This window comes from Triturus cristatus, chromosome 10 (genome assembly GCF_964204655.1).
Source record: "Triturus cristatus chromosome 10, aTriCri1.1, whole genome shotgun sequence".
In the NCBI taxonomy this organism is placed as follows: domain Eukaryota; kingdom Metazoa; phylum Chordata; class Amphibia; order Caudata; family Salamandridae; genus Triturus; species Triturus cristatus.
The window spans coordinates 1,014,327,771-1,014,349,942 of record NC_140593.1 but is presented as its reverse complement, the minus strand read 5'-3'; the positions used below and the strand labels follow the sequence as shown (position 1 = coordinate 1,014,349,942).

The following is a 22,172-nucleotide window of genomic DNA, read 5'->3' as shown; positions in this document are numbered from 1 at the left end:
ATGTTTTTTTTTTCAATTTCAAATGCATGTGCTCCATTTAAATCTCAGATTTACAGAGTGCCAACAACCTAATGAGGCTGTCCAACTCTCTATTCCTGGAAATACAGCATTGTCATTAGAAGAGGTTGCGCTTGAATTGCTCCACCCTATGAGGCATTGATTAATATAGTATTCTGAAGATTTCGATAAACAAATTTCAGAGTTTTCATAATGGGTTCATACACGATGCCAATCTTGCACGGCAACTGATTTGAACCGGCATAGATGTTGTTTTCTTTTGACCAGAGTTCTGTGTGTTGAGAAGAAGATTTTAACTTGATTTTAGGTACATCATTAGTGAATTTGTGTCAGGATTTTAACCTTAACTCATCACTTCAGTGGCAACTACTGCAGCCATCAAGACGTCTATATGCCTGTATGTTCAAACTATTTAGAAATATTTGGTCCAGGTGCATATTCTGGTTATCTCAGTCAGTACAATAGCCATTAGCACTTCCAAAGATATCATGCCTATACTTCAGGCCAATGATCTTGGATGAGCAGAGGATCACGGTCGCTTCGTCATTGGGGCCAGAGGCTGCTGGTAATCTGATCTCTTGCTCCAGAAGACCTTGATGCAAAGGATTCTGACTGTGACCCACAAAATGACTAGGGACCAATGGAGCACCATTGTGGTTGGTTTTGTAAATGTCTATCATTTTAGATTGATGGGTGATCTTGAGGCTTGGCTTTGGACATTCTGCAGCTCACCAGGTTCTTTGGGAGACTGCCAGACTCTACATTGCAATAGTCTTGATGTGCTACAGCTGCCTATCACTTAACTTCTCTGAGGCTTGTCTGGTAAAATGTTTTCTTTGAAGACTGGCTGGAACTTGGTCCTGTTGACCAAAGCTTCGACATGGGGGTAAAACAGAAGATTTAAATTAAAATAACACGGAGGTTCCTGAATTATTCGATGAGACGAGAGATGATGCGGAATGTTGTCATTTAAATGGAATAGATTTTCTTGTTGGACACCCCCAATGTCAGGAATAGGCCGGATTTCCTCATCCAGCGGTGTATGTTGTCCAGACAAGTGGAATTTTGCTTTGAAAATAGGAGTTTGAAAGTGGTCTGCCAATAAATCATATGTCTGGATCTCCTGTGGGTTTTATTTTTATTTTCAGGAGTTGGATTATAATGGTCTGTTTCATACTCCTAGTGACAGACCGCATGACAATTGAGACATTAAGGATGTATTTGATGTCTGGAGCTGTTTGGAACATTGCCTTAAGGCAAATCAATAGGCAGAGCTCTCCTGACATATTTGATGATTTAGCTTTGTTAGCACAACTTTCTCTGTCTTCTGCCTAGAATTTGAGGTTTTCAGGGGAAGCAGAAACGTCTGGTTGGGTTTGGGAGATATATAGTGAACTGTGTTGGCAACTGTTATCCCCCGATCCCCAAAATATTGAATTCAAAGACAGAAATGAAGTTCCCGTAGCACTCTTTGGCGATTTTGGAGATGATTGCAGGTTTCAATAGACTGACTGATTTGTTATTTTCATGGACGATATTGATGCTCTCAAGTCTTGATGCCAATTCATTATTTGTAGTTTTCCATCCTATACGTAGATGCATTGATCTATCCAGAGATTCAGAATGGTTTATTTAGAAATATTTCTTTTTTTCCAGGAAGATATCATGATTGTGTTTTTTTAAAAATATCCAGAATCATTCCTCTTTTATTTTAATCAGAGTTAATATTCAGGACATGCATGTTGTTTTTGTCATCTACTCCCTTTCTCCTTAAATTCCTACATTTCTTTAATTCCCACTTCTCCCTGCCCTGCCACTGATCTGTCCTAATCACTGATTTAATAGTATACTGACATTTTTCAACAACTCCTTGAACATCGCCTAACTAACTTTGCAATACACAAGCATTTGGGGGCATATTAACAAGGGCTTTATCTCCACTTTTTTGGCTTTAAAAGCCAAAGAAGCGGAGATAAAAATATCGCCCTATCAAAAACAGGGTGCTAACATGCAAAATCGCATGTTAGCAGCCTTTTTCACTACGCTTCCCTTTGCATCTCTAATGAGATGCAAAGTGGGCGTTCCAGAGCAAAATAATATGAGAAATGTCGCTAAGCGGCATTTCTCCAATTATCAAGCTTCACGCTAACCTTGTTAGAGACAAAAAAAGCAGCGCTAACCACGGTTAATTTTCAGACTTCGCCATGTAATCCAATGGGAGGTGGATTACATGGCTAAATCCACCATGGGCTATTAACAAGGATATCCCAATCCTTGTAGTTTTATCGCTGCATTACCAGCGATAACCTCCCAAAATGCCGCTATCGCTGGATTTTTTATCGCCTAGGCGGTTAGTGTTGAGAATAACGCGATAAATAGGAGATATTATCCAGTGATAGCGGGCGTTAAAAAAAAAATAAGCGCCCTTAGCGTTAATTTTCCCTGTTCCTTGTTAATATGCCCCATAGTCACTATTTGATCAGTCAGTGGTTAGAATGGGGCCAATGTAAATAAGAAATATGGGTGGAGTGAAAGGTTTGTCCCTTTGTTTTCCATTTTGATATTAGATTTCATCACTTCAGTTTTCCTCTTCTAATACTCATTTTGAACTAAGCTTTTCTATTGCTATGTTTACCGCTTCTGGATTTCCTTGGATTCTACCTCTCCCCTTTCACTCTCCCTCACCGGTATCACTGGAGTTCACATTTCCAAGACCTTTTTAGGCCTCTTCTGAGTCCATCCCCCAAGATCTATTCATTCTCTTATTCTTTACATTATAACACTGAATACTAGCCACAAAGAGGGACACTCTTCCCTGATAATAGTCAAGGTCTCATTCTCAACTATATGTTCTCTTTATTACCATCAAGGTCATCTTTGTTCTTCGCATCTGTTCAGCTTTTTCAAAGAGGCTTAGGCTTTCTCAAGAGACTCAATGAAGTAGGCATTATTGATCTGCAGTGTAAGAAAATAGATTTTTATTTGGGAGTGGGGTGACTACCCACCTCAAGGAATAATCACAACCCTTGCCTGGGTGAACCTTTAAAGCCACCAAGTTAAACTGAACTCAACCGCCTGGAAGCAATAGCACAAAGCAAAAAGGCTTTACCTAGGAAGATGCATAAAGTCTTTATGCCGTTCCAAAACAATAATACAGTTGAAATAAAAAACTGTAAAAGTTCCAAACTGAATTATAAAAATAGAGTAAAATGTAATAAACAAAATGACATCAAACGGACAAAAGTCCAATGAGGGGAACGGAGATAGGAAATTTAAAAGTTTTAAGTAGGATGGCATCAAGAAGCATAAAGGTCCAATGGTAGTCAAAGTTTGTGGTAGACCGGATTCTAGGTGCATTTAATTGCTAAATGAGATGGAGCATGGGCCACATACACCAACCAGGCTTGTCCTGGTCAAAGATTTTACCTTCTGACTTTAGACCTTCAAGTCCCAATCCACCACAGGTGTGCACTTTTAAAGTCCACCCAGGACCTCAGGGAAGGCACTTAGAGACTCACCGGCTGTCAGGCGGAGGCCAACAGCAGGGCCAAGTCCATGTTATTTCCCACTGGTCAGTTACAGGAAAGGCCTCTTGTATCCATGTAGTTTCAACAAGAGGCCAAGTATATTACCCTGGGTACAACATAGAGCAGGTCCAGGCCATCTGAGTCCTCCTGATCGCAAACAGCAGGTACAGTCCTCTTCTGATGTTCTTCAGGTCCAGGAGTGTTTTGAAGTGGGTGCCTGGAGGTGTCACATTTATGCCTGATATGACCTAGTGGGTGGGAATTACTCCTGGGCATGCCCTAACCAATGGGATAAACATTCCTGGGGCCCACTCTACCCACTTTAGGCATTTTCAAGGTGGCAAAAATCTTCAACCACATTAAACTTGGGCTCTGAGTGCTGTGAGTGTGTGTGGAGGGGGAGTGCACTATGGTGATCCTAGCGTTCTCATATTTTATGGCACCATCCTACGAAGTTGCATGCATTGGCATGAACCACCTTGATGACAGTTCCTGTTAATGCTCAAAATGTCTGCCGGGCTGGTGGACATTTCAAAATTTGTAGGTCGGCATCTGTCGTCAGGGTGACAGAGTTATATCCTCTGTCGCCCTGATGGAAGACAGGTCGACTACCAATATATAAATAAGGCACTTAGTTCTGTTTAAAATTTAATTTGCCATTCTGCAATAACTTTGTGTCCACTCTCTCTCTTCCATTTCAAAATGGCCATGATGCAACAATCACACTTTACAGCCAGGGGGCAGACAAAGCAACTCAAGTTTAACATTCTAGCCATCTACCTATTCCATATTCTGTATCGCATGATTGTGGCCATGAATCATCAGAGTTCTTCACCCTTCAATGTTTTCCCTGCAGGTATTCAAACGACGCAGCAGAATTCTATCTTTGAGGTTTTAGTCTGCCCATGAAAGCATGAATAGAAATTGAAAAGGTTTTGTACGTAGCACAGGGCTGCTGCTGACTATTGTGTTTTTTCTATGTTGAGTAACCTTGTAAACACAGTACTCATGGGACATTTGAAATCATGTTGCTAGGTGACTGGACATACGCTCATGTGGTTAAAGGTTCCAGTTTCTTAAAGGTACACACAGTCATCCCTGGCTAACTGGAAAATTACTAATAATGCATATGCTATTTAGAGGTAAACCACCTGAGCAAATCCACATGGTGCAGCATAGAAGTCAAAGGATTTGTCACTGCTGGATATCACCTAGACCCTATAAGCTTGATTCAGGGACAGACTTAAACATTGTTGATTATTGACAATTAATGTCAACTGCTCTTTATTGATTATACTCAAACTTAAACTGCAATCTGCTTCCACATCCTTTCTGAGTGATCTCAAATGGACTTACGTATTGCTGTTGAGAGCCCTATGAATGACAACGAAGACTCCGGTGTTTATTGGAACCATTCTATGCATCATATTAAAAATGTTGAATTGTTCCCTTGTCTGTGCAGGTTGCCCAGCTTCCTCTGTTCATCGGTGATGGGAAATGGCATCATATCTGTATCACTTGGACTACAAGGGATGGAATGTGGGAGGCGTTTCAAGATGGCGAGAAGCTCGGCACTGGTGACAACCTCGCTCCTTGGCACCCAATCAAACCAGGTGGAATCGTAATCCTGGGGCAAGAACAGGTGGGCGTATATTCAATTTGTTTCATTCAAAACATATCTTATTGTATTACATGTCTTGATGTGTCTGGTGTTGTGGGCCATCCAATTGTATCCAAAAATGCTCAACAGCATGTAAAGGCTTGAAATTATTAACAACTCACTGTGTATACGAGAATATGTCCCATAGATTTGCACGTGTACAAGGGCAATTTATACACATATGAAATGATGCAGCATGCGTTCCAGTTTGTAAAACACCAAACCACTTTCTTAGTGGGACTGGTAGACTAAAAGATCAAACAACTAAACTGAAGCTTCATGAAATGTCTCAGTGCATATAAGTGCAGTTAAAATTAATTGATAGAAACATTTTGCAAACACTATTTTTTACCAGAAACATTTGAATCATACACAGTTTTAAAGCTGTATACTGTGGCAATATACAATTCAACTCCCTGAACGTATAATAAATACCAAGAGCACAGTGAGATGATTTAAGATGTTAACATCACCCACAATGAAACTGCAACAGAACCTAGAGTGACATATAAAGGACAAAGAAGCCAATGCCAGTAGTCAAGAACAGTTGGTAAGGCAACACATTATATAAGAGAAAGGACAAGACAGACACCTGAAAGAGGGAGGCAGAATTTTATTTTGTGACAGAACTGTTGCCCGAACAACTACATAATTTACTTATAGAGGAGACCTTTAGCAGTCCAAACCACATAGTGGGGGAGCCAAAAGGAGTGAAATTGAAGACAGGCTTACTATCCTCACACTGTGGAATCTTCACATGCTAGAACAGACTGCACAGGACAAGCACTGTTACTATTTCTTACACCACAAAACCAGGTTGCATTCTTTCTATAGTAGAGTTGCAAGTATGCATGTAAATATAAGTAATTGTAAATCATACATATAGTGGCGTAAATAAACTTGAGCCCCCTGCAAAGTACCTTGAGTCGGGTGGGCCCACACTTTGGACCCAGTCAAGAGCTCTCAGACCACAGCAGCGGGGTCTTCTGGAGCTCGGCTCCCCACTCTGCGGGTTCTAATGTTACGCCACTGCATACATAATACACAATTTTCATTAAAGAAAATCTACTAACAAGAAAACATTTTGAACCATTTCATTGGTGCTGGGCTGCACACCCTCAGTATATAATACTGATTACCATTAGGTTGGACATGATTTGAAGAGACTTTAATAGTTTATTTAGCCTGATCGAAAAAAAACATTGCAACAGAACAACTTAGATATGCATAAAAAAAATCTGATTTAGCGTAAAAATAATTCTTAAATGAGGCTACATAACTTTTTCTCCTCATAAGGATTCCATGACACATTTACATCCTTCTCTTCCAACATCCTGGAGATTCTCAAGTACTCAGGCGTTGTGGATTCCCCGGAGGGGACTGAGAAAATAAGCAAAATATAGCTATATTTTGAGTGTATTGGCAAAAATCGGAAAAAAGTTCTCTGAACGAAACAGTCTGTGTTTTTTTCTCCTAAAAATTGAATCAACAACCGTTTCCCAGCTTTCAGGAAAATGCTGAGCTGAATTATTATACTCAAAAAAAAATTACCACAGTTTTGGGATTTATTTTACATTGGTAGCCCAGTTTTCCTATTTTTTGAGCTTTAAACTTACTTCTAGTTTGTGGTGGTAACTTGTGTGAAACATATGGGTGATACATGAAAGCTATAGATTTCTGAAAAAGGGACAAAATTCAGAATTCAGCAAGGGATGATATGTGTAGATCCCTCAAGGTTTTCCCAAAGAAACTAACTATTGAAATAACGAAACATTGAAAATGAGTAGGAAAAAACGTACATTTCTGACAATGTTTTCATCTGTAACTTTGTGTCACAATGGCTGATATACAAATGCAATATACCATTACATCCACTAGACCCATCTGCTTGCAGGGATATAAGGAGTTTGTAGGTTCTTCAAGAGCCCGAGGTACCCAGAGCCAACAACTGAGATGCACCGTACAATGGTCTTTGATTGTGTACCGGGTATAGACCAATTGTTATGGTGAAATATGTAGAGTGAAAAATGGGTATCAAGGGAGCCTATGTATTTCTGAAATGGAGTTTAGGAGCAGTGTTTATTGGTACATCTCGGAATTTCTCGCTAACCTTAGTAGCATATTTAGAGGGGAAAAAACCTTTACAACACAGTAATTACAACGCAACATCCTTTACATCGCATGCCATGACAACGCAGCTATTACAACTCATGTCACTACAACGCATGTCATTACAATGCATGTCATTACAACGCATGTCACTACAACGCATTGGAAGGTAAGTAATGGGGAATAGTAAAGTTTAACCCTACACTATCCAACACTTACCCTACTGCTGCACTCACTAGACTGGAAATAGTCATTTTTACCCCTACACTATCAAACACTTACCCTACTGTTGCACTCACTGGAGTGGGAATAGTAATTTTTACCCCTACACTATCCAACACTTACCCTACTGTTCCTCTCACTGGATTGGGAATAGTAATTTTTACCCCTACACTATCCAACACTTACCCTATTGTTGCCCTAAAAGTAATATGCGTTGTAATGTGGTTGCGATGTATAAACTGCGTTGTAAAGGAGTGCGCTGTAAATGTTTGCGTTGTAACATCATACATTCGATTTAGAGGTCACTTTTCAAAATGCCTTCTTTCTTACACACTGGCATACATTTGGATGACAAAAATGCAGTAAAATCCAATTTGTAATAAAAAATGTTCTACTATCTTATGCTCATGCATGTCTTCCATTTAAAATAGTTGCTCAATTGTATGGATAGGCCTAGTGCCCATGACAGGAAAGGGCCCAATACGCCAACAGGGACACATCACATTTATTTCCACTCAAAACTGACCCTTTTTTTTGCAAACTGGGTAGCTGTTGACTTTGGGCCCTAGGTTAAGTGGCACCTAGGGAAAGCTAGCAAAACTGCTCATTTTTAAAAACAAGACACCTGGGGTAATCCAGGCTAGGGTCACTTGCGTGGCTCTCACTAAGTTTTTATTTAACCAAATTTCCTTGCAAACCTTAAACTTAGGTAAAAAAATACAATTTCCTCACAGTTCTGTGATGAAAAGATCTCGAATTTGTGGAAGCTACAAACTTCCTTACACTCAGCCTTCTCCCAATTCTCTGGGTAAAAATGGTACTTCACTTGTGTGGGTAGCCCTATGCCCGTGTCAGGCAAGGCCCCAAAACGCAGCATGGACTCATAAGGGTGACTAACTGGCATGGGTGCAAATTTAGGACGGTGCGTTTAAAAATTCAGGACAAAGGGTCACGATTCAGGACAAAAATTCAGAACTGAAGGTCAAAATTCAGTACAAAACTTCGGGAAAAAAGGTAAGTTTTACAGACACATCAGTACCATTGTGAGATGTAAAGCTGCACGCATAGGATGTACCTAATTAGGTCCTTCAGTGCTGGGCTAGAGTGCAGTCCTCCGAGTGGCCAGCTTTATGTATCAGATCGCTTCAAGCATTCCATTTCTGTTCAGCTGGTGATGACTTGCATAGGGGCTGGTACAGTACTGACTAATGGTATAAGACCCATAGCGGCAGATCGTGTGTGAGGGTAAGAGCATTAAGCAGGAAAAGGGAGTTATTAACCAGCCTGCATGAGCTATAATTGGCTGCACACTGCTGAGCATTATGTTATTATTGTGGGGCAGAGCGATTAGATAGGAGTAGACATTACTATATAATGGCCTGGCTAGTAGCGAGCCATATATTTGCCCTTCTTATTTTACCAGTATTTTGGAAACAGTATATGTTTGGGCTGTTTCATTTCTGTGAGCTGTGAACTGCAGATTCTCATTGTGAAGTGTGCTACAGGCTAAACACTGCATACACTGTTAAGGCATAATTGTAGGGCAGAAGGAGGCACTGTCTTTTACATAGAGAACATTTTCTATTAAATTGAAGCAAATACCAAAATGCAGTTTTACTGATAAATCTATATAGCCCATAAATGCTAAAGTGTGGAAATGTGGTTTCAGCAAATATGTATCATTTGAGCATCACCAAATAAATTGTCTTGATTGTTTTGATCCTAATAAAGCCCTCTTTACAGCACGCTTCTGCATTACAAACAAGTGGTCCATTTGTAGTTTCCTAACTGCTGATATGTTTTGAAACATTTGCTCAGTTCATTTGCAGATATTTAAAAGTTGTTTGTTACAAACTGACAGCTTAAAGCCTTTGTTTTCATACCCCCAAGAAAATCTGGGAAAACATGGTGCATTCTACAACACATTGGCCTTATATATAAATTGTATTAGCTTCTACAGCATAGTAAATGATGATTTTACAGTGCACCAGGATACGACAATCTTTGAATGGGCTCTTCAATGATTCCCTCTCTATCACTAACAGTGACTCTCTCTCACATGTATTTCATTTGTTTTATAGCACCTGTAATAGCAGTGTAGTGTGCCAGAGCACTTTACATCACACACATATACAGAGACAATGAATCATACGTGTGTAAATAAGTGTATAGAAAATGTTACATAAGGCAAGATGGAGTACAAGATGTAGGATGCATATCACCCATACTGGTCGACATTTTGTAAGAGTGCTTGCTCTGAAGAAGCTCAGACTCGGGATTCAGAACATAACACAGTAGTTAGCGTTGACTATAATGATAAGAATTTGTAACTTCTCAAACATACCTTTTACAGGAACATCAGAATAATGAAAAACTGGGAAGAAAACATAACTTTGTAACCTGTACCATGCAGCTTGCGTTCAGCTCTTTGTTGGCTGTTCATGGCTCACTGTGCTAGAGTACGTATGTAATTTATGAACTGCACAGTAACAAAAGAATCTCAGTGACAAAAGCAACAACCCACTGGCCCCTGCTTATGAAATACTGTTCTTTGAGACGCATGGTTCACATGCTTTGTAGCAGTCACATTAACCCTCAGTGCTACCTTAGATGATTCAAAACTGCCACTAAACAACAATCCCATCTCTCTCCAGCAGGTACATTAGTCACCAGAGTTGTTGTGACACTTTTATTGTTGCCTGAAAACTGCTGGATATACAATAAACTTTGCAGTGCCAGCCCCCAGTAACAAAACCGCCCCCCACCCTTCCAGCCTTCCAGGGAAACGCCCGATGTTGGGTACGGCCAGTGCGGTCTTGTAACCACCCTCCAATGCTACTCCTTGTCTTCACAGAGACCCTCTCTCATGTATATTTAATTTATTTTATAGTTCTACTCATCCGAAGTATGTACTGCAGGATGCCGGAGTGCGCTACATCACACATATTATATAGAGACAATGACTCATAAACGTGAAAGTCAATATATAGGAAATGTTACTTAAGACAATGAGGGCTACAAGGTGTAAGAGTCAGCTGTCATCCATACTGGTCGGCAGTGGCTTAGCGTGGGCTGGGCCACAGGGGCGGTTGCTCCGGGCGCAATATTCTCAGTGGTGCAAAATTTCAAAAGACATTTTTTTGTGGTGGAAGGGACTCAGGTCACATCGGTGCTGTTGTCTGCAAGTGCTAGTTATGTTGTCTTGCTCAACTTTCCCCACAGAAGGGTTGCACGGAGCCATGCCCTCATGTATCTTTCATGACCTTGGGGCAGGAGGAGGGCTGCTTGCGCTGCCTCCCCCTGGCATGGGAGCAGAGGTGCCCAGCGCCACAAGAGCGGAACGTCTCTTGCTGTACCACAGCGCCATACAAGGAGTTTGTTTCTGCTTTTTGGCAGGCAGAAGGAGCATTTCAAGCCTGAGTTACACGCTTGATGCCTGATATCATGTTTCGGTTTGGGATAGCGGGTTGAGTCACCCGGGGGTGTGGCATCCATTCATTAGTTTATTCATCAATCAGTCTTTCACCATTCATTTTGTCCTTTCATCTGTGTGCCCATCCATATCCAAACCTTGTCAACCATTGCCAAACCTATCCATCATCTAACCTTCCATCCATCATTTCACTCATCCATCCCTCCATCCACCCTCTCACTCATCCATCTATCATCCATTCATCCTTTCACCCCATCCATCCTTTCACCCATCCATCCACACTGCCACCCACCCATCCATTCACTCATCCATCCTTACATTCACCCTTTCACTTATCTATCCATCCATACACCCTTTCACTTATCAGTTCATCAATCTGTCCATCACTTCACTCATCCATTCACTCGCCCATCATCCACCCTTTCATGCATCCATCCATCCTTTCACTCAACCATCCACCCTTTTACCCATATATCCACCTTTCCACTCATACATCCACCATTCCACCTGAACATCTATTCATTTACCCTTTCTCTCATCCATCCTTCCCCTCACTCATCCATACATCCTTTCTCTCAGTATCCATCCATTCAACCTTTCACTCATCCATTCATCCTTTCACTAATCCATTCAGTCATTCACCCATTACTTCACTTACTTACTCACCCACCTTTTCCGATTATTTATAAACTGAGCCCTTGTCTGCAGAGTTGCAAACAGAAGAGGTCCAGCAAGAACTTCACCTTTGCTGTTATTTCTAAAGCAATGGGAGGGGTGGGGAGGGTTCACCATGCCCCTGCACTTAGGCAATCTGAAAACTTGGAAATCATGCATGATGCACAGTGCCAGGACTTGGGGTGACTGTGACATGGTGTTGTTTCCAGGGCTTTAAGTGGGTTACAAAACATAGGGGTCTCTCCAAAGGGCATGCCAGATGTAATTAAGGATGTGGCTTAAAACACATGAGCTAAAACGCTGTACTTAACATAGTGTGCTGCCTGACTGGTATTCTGCTACTTCTGTTTTTGCATCCAGCTATGTAGTACGTTACATCTACAACAAGCCAGGATTATTGGCTTTGTCAATGGTTGTTAGTTCTATAAAATAATAAAGAAGCAACTATGGCTTTGTTGCATATAACATTGAAAATGCTTTGGCTCTCAAATGCAGAGACTATGGAGAAACTATAACAGATTCATTTTAACTCCTTTCACCTGCTTCTTTTAATGAACTGGGACATAGCAGAAGCATGGGCGTTTTGTACATTTGTTTTGTACATTTCTTCTATCGGACAGAGAACGCCATACCCTAGATTAAGGCAGAAGGAGGCCCACCACATGCTTTAACAGCCCAGACTGGCCCATTATCATTCTGTATGTGGCAATCATCAGCCGGCATACAGAATGACAATGGGTGGGTGGAGCTGCTCTTGTGCTCCGAGGATGAGTGCGAGGTGGCCCCATCAGGTAACTGAGTCTTCTTGCAGGGGAACAGTGCTGTTCCCCAATGCCTAAAATTACGGATAAAAGGTGGCCGTAAAAGGGATCATCACAGACAACGGACATGCTGTGGGAAATTAACTTGTGGCAACAATAGGGGTACTTGGCTCCCAACAATTTTCTACAGGCAAGGGGACTTCATCCTCCAAACAGTAGTGCACCAGAAGGCCCCTGTGCAGAGTGGTTAAGAAAAGGGGCGGGGCCTCTGCCGACATCTCAGCAGTACCGCTGTGGGGGACTTTCTTGTTGCAACAATAGGGGTTCTTGGCCCCCACCGACCCACAGCCAAGGGAACTTCATCCCCCAACCAGAAGTGTGCCAGGAGGCCCCTTTACAGAGTTCCTGAGAAAAGGGACAGTCCCACGATGATGTCTAAGATGATGTCTAAGCAATCCCACTGTGAGGGACTTACTTGTCACAACAATAGGGTTTCTTGGCCCCGAACGACCCTCAGCAGCCAAGGGGATTTCATCCCCCAACCAGTAGTGCGCAAGGAGGCCCCTTTGCAGAGTGGTTGAGAAAGGGGGCCTCTGATGACATATCAGCAATTCTGCTGTGGGGGACTTAGTTCGGGCAACAATAGGGGTTCTTGGCCCCCAATGACCCTCAGCAGCCAAAGGAACTTTATTAGGGGTGGCCGAGTAATTCTCCGCCTGCTCATGGAGCTCTGTGGAATTTAGCAGAGTTTTTTGGCAACTCTTCAGAATTCCACAAAGTGAAACTCCATGAGCTCTGCACAGGCCTAGTTTACAACTGCTATTTTGATCCTAACACTAAATTCATAGGGATAGGAATTGTTAATTGTAAGGGTCGCTTACGACACACCCCTTCCAAATAGCGATTCCTTTTCCATTTCTAAAGCCATTTTAGGAGTCATTAAAAAGTTTCCCACTCCTAAAATGTACTTAGTACATTGCTGATAGCACGTGTTTAGTTGCAAACCCAAAATCTGAGCATTTGTGACCAAATAATTGCTTTGTGCCTCCGGTCCCAAGTGAAGTTGTTTTTTAAAGGATATATAGTTCCTTTACATTCAATTCTTAACTTAAATGTATATCTATGGCTCTTTTCTGAACAAGGAACCTGGGAAAATAATGCATTTAGGGGCATATTTACAACAGCACCTAACGGGGAAAGGGCAGGAATGTACTATATTTATTTAATACGGTGCATTCCTGTCCTTTCCCCTTGGGCTGGCACCATTTTGGCAACCTAACGCCAGTGCAGGTACCCTTGCAGCACAGTGCAAGGGTGCCTATGATGCATGCAGGATGGGTTTTGTCCATGAAGGGGCATCTTCCTGCATAAAAACAATCCTGAGAGGCTTTTCCTCCTTCTATGTGTGCTGCAGAATGCAGCCAACATAGAAAGAGGAATAAACTAGGAGAAATAAAGATTCTTCTCCTTGTCATGCTTCACCTGTGGAGGCGTAATATTTTGGGACAGTCCCAGGTTTACAAGTCCTTGTTGAACTGGCAATGCATCAAAAACCATGGGAGTTGCGTGGGAACAACCACTGCAGTGCCCAACGAATGCCTCACTTGCACAGATTAAGGCAACACATCGATTGGCGCCTTACTCTAGATTTTTGAAGCCATTCAAACCATGCAAAGTAGCTTTGTGTGGCTTCATGCATTTGATTTAGAAGCTTCCGTCACATGCATACCACTTTTCGTGGTGCAAACGTGTTGCCAGCCTCTCATAAATATGCCCCTTATGGTCTTAATGCTATCTGAGCACATCTGTTCTCTCTTGCACTGACATAAAAGTTTGAGTATGACTGACAATGTAGCCAGGAACTGCTATGAATGAATGTTAATACTTGCAGTTGAAATCTCGAGTGCCAGGAGTTTAGTATACCACATTTGATGGCTGTTGGATCTCCCTCCATCAGTGGATGTTATCTTTTATTTAGCCACTAGTATTCATTTAACTGTAATTGTAATTTTATTGGGTGCCTGAACATTCCATCTAAGTTGCTAATTTCCTACATCACAATGTCTGGGACCCATTGGACCTCAGTTGCAACAAATAGCTTCATGCCCTCCAGAGCTCGCTTTTCAAAATTCCAATATCTTTAGCCAATTCATGAATAGATAAAAAAAAAATCCTATGGACACACACCATCGCCTGTAGTCAATGGTTAATTGTTTTTAAGTATACTAGTTAATTGATCTGAGGATAAATATGATTCACATATTTGAGTTTATATCCCTGCTGGTTTAAATGCACTAGCCTTCTCTAGAAATGTTAACGTATTGTAGAAAAGAGGTATATTTACCTGGATGAAGGAAGAACTTCCTAATTATGGTGTAGTGGTTCTTCCAGACATAAAAAAAACCTTTGTGTGTGTCAAATATTGCTTTGTTAATATTTTTAATCTTTCCTTAAATATAATTATTAAAACCTATTCTTTTTTTTTAAAGGACACTGTTGGTGGAAGGTTTGATGCAACACAAGCGTTTGTTGGAGATATTAGCCAATTTAACGTATGGGACAGAATCTTAAAAGCAGAAGAGATCATGAACATTGCCAACTGCTCTACCAACATGCCAGGCAACATCATTCCCTGGGTTGATAACAATGTTGACGTGTTTGGAGGAGCAACGAAGTGGCCTTGGGAGTCCTGTGAACAGCGTTTGCTCAATTTATAACTCTGGTTGACCTCCACTGAAGTGCCCATTTCTGTTGAGACAATCTCTTGTGAGACACATTGTCCATGATGCCATTAATTCCCTAGAATATTTTTTTGACCTGAGAAAGATTATTGAGACCATTGCGTGTTTTGTTGCTTACTCGTGAGATTATGAGACGCCTGCATTACTTTTAGGAGGTCGCTTTGGTCCTTGTCTTCTGCTGCTGATAACTGGTTTTTAAAGCAGAAGATCTACTATGTCCTGTTACATAGATTGCTAAAAAAGTCTGCAACAACCCCCTAAGCATTGAGTTTCCTCCCTGTGCTAAACTGCATTGTAATACACAAAGTGTGTGCTGTGCAGGACGTCCAGCACATGGGCATATTGGTTGGGCTTTTGCAGGTGTAGGATCAGGGACTCCTCAAATAGGCAACATTGAAGCAAAAATAGATTGGCAAATTCTTGCTGAATTTACCACCAGGGTGCTGGAATGCTTCATTTTTGTTGGGTAATTGTTTGATTTACACGAAGCTTGGATCTGTATAATTGTTGGCAACTGTGTGTAGTCCATGGTAGTTATTTGGTGGGATGAGATTAAACCAAACACATGGACTGACAGCTTGATGATCTGTCAAATGAGTGGCAGTTAAATTGAACACCTGCTACAATGACAGTGAAAGTGACTGGCTGGTTGGTACTTGTGGGTAGCAGCTTGAGATGTGGGGTTCTTTAGATCCTTGTGGTTTTTAACATCTCTTGGGAGTAGGAAGCTGATATGCCATCAGAGGCACATGGAAGTCTGAGTGTAACTGGTGGTGTCTGGCACTGAACTTTGAAGCATCCCATTAATCCATTTTTATCAGGGACGAGGCAAGCACTACATGTCTTACAAGTGACAACAGTTTTATATTGCTTTAAAATGTGGGTTTACTAAGTTGCAGGATACAAAATATTGCGTGCTGACTTACAACAAAATATTGTTCTCTTTCAATACAATACAACCCAAAATGCTTTAATCCAGATATCTATGTTATTAATGGGAAGAATTGGCATTTAAGCATAAAATATAACACAAAATAAAATGTTTGACAGGTTTGGTGCTCCCTGCAGTCCATGTTCAAACAGTATGTGCCAAATCCCCCATAATCATAATGTGATGGTATAATAAATCCAGGTTGCTACCTTCCTATTGGAAAGCACATTTTTTGCTGTGGATGCAAAATGTATAGAACCTAGAAATTTGTTTAAATCAGGGCGTTCCATAAATCTAGTAGTCTGTGGAGTCCAAATTTACCAGGTCTGACTGTATATGCATCTTCTTATTATCTGCCTTTGCAGATAGAATGTTCAGAACAGTTGTGTATAAATAAGCTCACAATAAATGGCCTCCTACCTACAAACAATACATTTCCTGCTGGGGTCTGACAAATTAAAACCGTCCAGTTCCCTGGTCAAATAATTTGCCTAATTTGAACTGACCTTCTTATTTTTATTTAAATCTCTTTATTAGAGTAGTAGTAGTAGTAGAGGTTTCATCCATCACAAGCTTTACGTAATCCACAGGATTGTATAGTAACAAGAACATATTATTCTTCTCTGATCATAGCACCTTATTTTGTTTCAGCACAACAGACTTTGTAAGAGATTGAACACAATGATCAAAAATTGTCTTAAAAAATAATAGCCATGTAAGTGTTTTGGGGTATATTTTTAGACTTTTAGACTTACACAGCTTTATATGTCGCCAGAGCTCAAAGGCTATGTCTCAAATGGCTTGTGCTTTTGATGATAAATGAATAGTCTTTGTTATATCAATGAAAGCAAAATGAGTGGTGGTTTAACCTCTGCATTACCTACTTATACTTTGGGATCATGTTTGTGATTCCATAAAATATAACAATGTCACATAAAGTAATTCTATCCCTTTAGTTTATGATCCTTTAAGAAATGTTAAAGTTATTTTTGGTATAGTTTGTTTCTTGGTTGAAAGGGCTTCATGAAGCCAGTGCCAAAGTTCAGTTTGTGCTTGACGTAAAATAAATATATATATATATTTTGCCAATGGCATATAAAGTCTTTATTCAATACATTTTATGTGCTTGTAAAGATCTTTTACACTTTGACAATTTTATGCTCTTTTGACTACTTTATTGTTTATGTATTTGTCTAGCAAAAATGTAAGTTGAAAGTCCTTCTTTTCCTGTGAATATATTTGGCATACCTAGGTCCAGGTCAATATTTGGTTTGTGATGTAAGCAAATCATGTTTCCGTTATTTTGAGAAAACGTGATAAGGAAGTGTATACATTTCCATGGTATATATTTTATTTTTCATAAACATGTTAATGTGTGTGAGAATGTTTAATGTCACAGGAGAATCATTTTTTTTGACAAAGCTAAATATTCCCATTCAAAAACTCAATGGATCTTTGTATTTCAAAGAATTTCTTGTACTGAAATACAGAACAAAGGCTAATAATTTTGTATGCTCTTTTTAAAACCCATATAAATATATTTTATTCCTCTCCTATCATCTGTCCACAGCTATGGCCCTGGCCACTTGATTTACATTGTTTAAAAAATATTAAATTTACTGTCAATTCTGTATCGAATGAAAATGTGTTTATTAAAAGAATATTTTTGATACCAGCATTCTTTGGAGCCCTTTTACATATTACATGTATGCATATCCTTATATAATTTATATAGCACCAGCGCTCAGAAAAAAACAGTGTTACTATTAGGAAAATGTAGCTACTATTTTTAACAGCAAAACATGTAAATAAAAAGTCATCAATATTAAGGCAACCTAATCAGTGGATCACCTTTTGCTAATTGTTCAATTATTTTTTTCAGTTGTTTAACTTGGTAAATATAACATGCAAAAATACACGTTCTTACTTCTCATGCCATACGTGAATCCATCTATATTTCTTTGACAATTTTAAATCTTTGACTAGAACTATGTGATGATTATTTTGACATGCATGAAGTCGCTGCCACAAGTCTTCATCTGAAATGTAATTGTGGGCTGTTTATCTTGAATCTGATTAAGCACTTTATTAAAAAAAAATATAAAAAATAAATCTGAAAATACTGTTTTTTATTTATGCATGGGAACTGTTACTTATTTGCTTTTAAGAGTCCCCAAAATCTTGCAATATGCTTCTGTTGCATGTTTTTGTGGATCTGAAACACCACACAAATAAAATTAATGACTGATTATAGCATTTCTGCAGGCCTCTTGTCACTAAAAAAGCACAGCTCACAATAGCGTCTAGTGCCAAAGTCTAGCAAAAATCTGAAGGTCTTCGTTAGAAATGGGGTTTCTGGTTAGCTAGGGTTTGCACCTAAGCCAGGCAGAACCCACCACTCTAGTCAGGGTAAGGGAGTTACACATCCAAGATAACCCCTGCTCACCCTCTTGGTAGCCTGGCACGAGCAATAAGGCTTATCCCAGAAGCAATGTGTAAAGTGTTTGTGCAACACACACACACACACACACACACACCAGTGACATAATAAATACACCACACAGTAGCATATAAAAATATATATCTGTAGTGCATATAAACATAGACCAAAACAACATAAACCAATAATCACTTTGCCAATCAGGCAATTGTCATGACATCATAGTTAGTGCAATAAGATAAAGACTTATATGTTGCACACTTCATGAAAACACCATAGCTGTAAATATTATGCAGATCCTGAAATGAAACTCGTTATCCTGTCATTGCAAGTCATACGACAGCATATCCCTGTGAACACGAAATGCAACATGTAATAAAACATGAATCATCACTACTGTACATGCCTGAGAATGCAAAACACCACAACGATATACCCCATGACATCAGTGCCTAACATGCAGCAGACAATGAAGGAAAGGCATAAAGCACTGTGACACTATAGGGCATTGCGCATCTTTACTCCTATTATGTGCAGTCTGATAATTCAGGTCAACTATGGGGGCACAGGAGTCCCTGCACACCTACCACAGTTAATCCAGTAACTTTAACAGTCACCAGAACCTCAATCATCCAAACAGGGTTCCTCTTTAAAGTAATGTCCCCTGAATTGCTTCAGATGCAGACTAGTACCCCCAAGGCATGTGCCAACATGGAGGAGAGGGCACACACTCACTTTAGAGACTCAGGGGACGCGTTTGAAGGGGGCTTCAGTCCTGATACCTCCCTGGCGCCGTGAGGGCAACGGCATTTCAGCATCATAACCCAGAAGGGCTCTTATAACAGGGAGCACTTATCGGACCAAAGACCTTCAGGTCCGCCGTGAGGGCAACGGCTGCACCACGAACTACGACTCCCAGGCTCCCTTGACCGGCGCTAGCAGGTGACGTCAGTGGCAGGCGTCACCTGCCTACATCTACGCTGCACGCCTCCTGCAGCGCGGGACGCATTTGAAGGGGGTTTTAGTCCTGATACCTCCCTGGCGCCGTGAGGGCAACGGCATTTCAGCATCATAACCCAGAAGGGCTCTTATAACAGGGAGCACTTATCGGACCAAAGACCTTCAGGTCCGCCGTGAGGGCAACGGCTGCACCACGAACTACTACTCCCAGGCTCCCTTGACCGGCGCTAGCAGGTGACGTCAGTGGCAGGCGTCACCTGCCTACATCTACGCTGCACGCCTCCTGCAGCGCGGGACGCGCGTGGGCAGCGCCCGTGCAAAGCCCGGGCCAAGGGCGGGCCCGTCCTTGCCCGTCATAGCCCGGAAAAGGCTGGGCTGGGCCACGCTATTTGGCCCCCTCCTTCCAACAAGGGACTCTGGTGTGGACACAGGAGAGCAAAGGTACTGTTTTGAATGATCACCATATAACACCGGGCTATCCCTGTCTTTTGCCAATCTGTCCGCTCTGGCTGGAAGGTTGGCATTTTGAAATTATAAGTGTTTTTGTGTTCAAACCATTTACGGTTTTGAACTGCAAATCATGAATAAGGCGAAGGCTAAATTGGGAAACAGGGTGGCAGGTACACTGGATGCTTTCATTACCAGAGCCAACACGGTTCTAAATCAGGAAATAAATGAGACAGAACGTAGACTATCCCTGGACCTTCAAAGTTCAATTTCCAGGCTATCCCTAACCCCTGAATTCCCCCCCTTATTGCAACCCACTGTCGTAGAAGATTCTCCTATTAATACATCAACATCTCAGCCTTCCATACAGAAGGTTATTTCTCCTTTAAAGGAATCCTCGACAGAGAACAATGGTATGAGGACTAGGGGGAAACAGGTTAAAGCTAAAACAGTAAAAGCCAACATCATTACATTGAAGGGACGTCGGGAAAAAAAGCAAGTGGGTGCACAGGGTAGAACGGATGGGATAACATGTAATGAACAGAACTCAGAGATAATCGAACTTGAAACCAGTCCCCTGGGAAAACAAGCATCCAAGTGTGACCAGCCCACGGGCCTGATGAAGGAATGTGGCTTGGAAAAACTAGAAACCATGTTAATAAAGCTACTGAACCCAATTTTGAAGAAGCTTAACAATATAGAAGATAGGTTAGCATTACTAGAGGGGAGCTGTGGCTGTAAAACTATTGTTAGACAAGCCAACCAGACTAACAATATAGCGGAAGCACTAACAAATGGCACCCCCAGGGTCTCTAAGAAGGATCAGATTGGGGTACACAATGTTGATTTATGTAAACCCAGAGAGGTTCCTGTCAATCCAGTTTCTCTTCCCAAATCACCTATCGACACTACGCCCTCTTTGGGGCCCCCAGAAGCTAGAAAATCTAACAGTATTATGGATAAAGTAGGGAAAACTCGGGAGGGGGATGTGCACGTCCAACACCTCCAGGGAACCCAGATAATTGACTTACCAATAGAGTCCATTCCATACACCTTAATTCTGGGAAATGTTCCCCAACTAAAGGAAGGGGCTGCAGAGGATTATGATCAACTTAAAAACAAACTAAATCAGTGGTTTACCAACAATATATACATGGGTCACGATGTCATCAGATACATAATAATGGCTCGTAGAGTTAGCTGGATTGGTAACAGGGCAAAATCGTGTCAAGGTGACTGCATAGTTGTAAATTTTGACAACCCGTGTTCCGCTGAGAAGATACTGCAGGAGACCCAAAAGCGTTACGTGGGACCTAGCTCTGATATAGTTATTTTACCCTTGGGCTACTTTTATACTCCAGACCCCCGTAGGTATAGGTTCGATACTTGCCGTAGAGTGTACACACATACAAGGGACTCTTCGGAACAGAATTCCCAACACTGAATTCCTCCCCGTTTTCACCCTCCAACGGACATGGTCAGAGCTCACCTTAGCCCATCATTAGAATTAAGAAACAGATTTTTACCTTTATCTGACATAGAAGAGTGTGACTGACTAAATCCTCAGCCAAGAATCGGAACAAGTCCACACACCTCCTTACAGGACCCTACTAAAGAGGTAGGAATAGTCAGTTCGCCAACTCCGAGCAACAATATTTTATCATGGAACATCGCAGGGTTGGCTAGGAAAAGCAATGATCCACTCTGGCTTGCTTTTGTCAGACAGTTTAAGATCATTAGCTTACAGGAAACGTGGGCTTTGGACTGTAATCATTATTTGGATGGTTATAAGGTTTTTTCTGTCTCGACCTCCCCCTCGGTTAGTGGCAGGCCTAAGGGAGGGCTGGTAACCTACATCTCACTTGATATCAAATGTGAGGCCCGTATGATTCCACATTCACATCCAGGAATTTTGGCAATGACATTAAGGAGGGGGGTGTCCGAATGGGGTTTAATACATTTTTATAACTCCCCGACTACCTCAGAGGAAGGTGGTAATATTAAGACATTGGTTAATTTCATAAGTAAACATATGGCCAATAAACTGCATAGCTTATAATAATGGGGGACTTTAACATCCACCCCTGCGGCAACCCTAATACCACTTGTCTAGCAAATTTAGGTTGCCCGCGCTTGACAGGCCTACATTTTGAATACACGACGCAAAGAGAGGAATTAAACAATTTGCTGAGTGACAACGACATGGGGGTGGCTATGTCTTATATGAGCCCTGCTACAATATTTCCGA

The 22,172-nt window shown here is 41.2% G+C and overlaps 1 protein-coding gene across 1 annotated transcript in view; it reads left to right on the top strand.

Moving 5' to 3' along the window:
- The window catches only part of NPTX2 (neuronal pentraxin 2), a 41,339-nt gene extending 23,168 nt beyond the window's left edge, over positions 1-18,171 (top strand). Inside the window, exons 4-5 of the mRNA XM_085629002.1 lie at positions 5,008-5,187; positions 14,895-18,171. Of these exons, the coding sequence (XP_085485128.1) occupies positions 5,008-5,187; positions 14,895-15,122 (408 nt within the window). The 3' untranslated portion in view covers positions 15,123-18,171. The remainder of the gene's footprint in view (positions 1-5,007; positions 5,188-14,894) is intronic.
- The last annotated feature ends 4,001 nt before the right edge of the window (positions 18,172-22,172 follow it).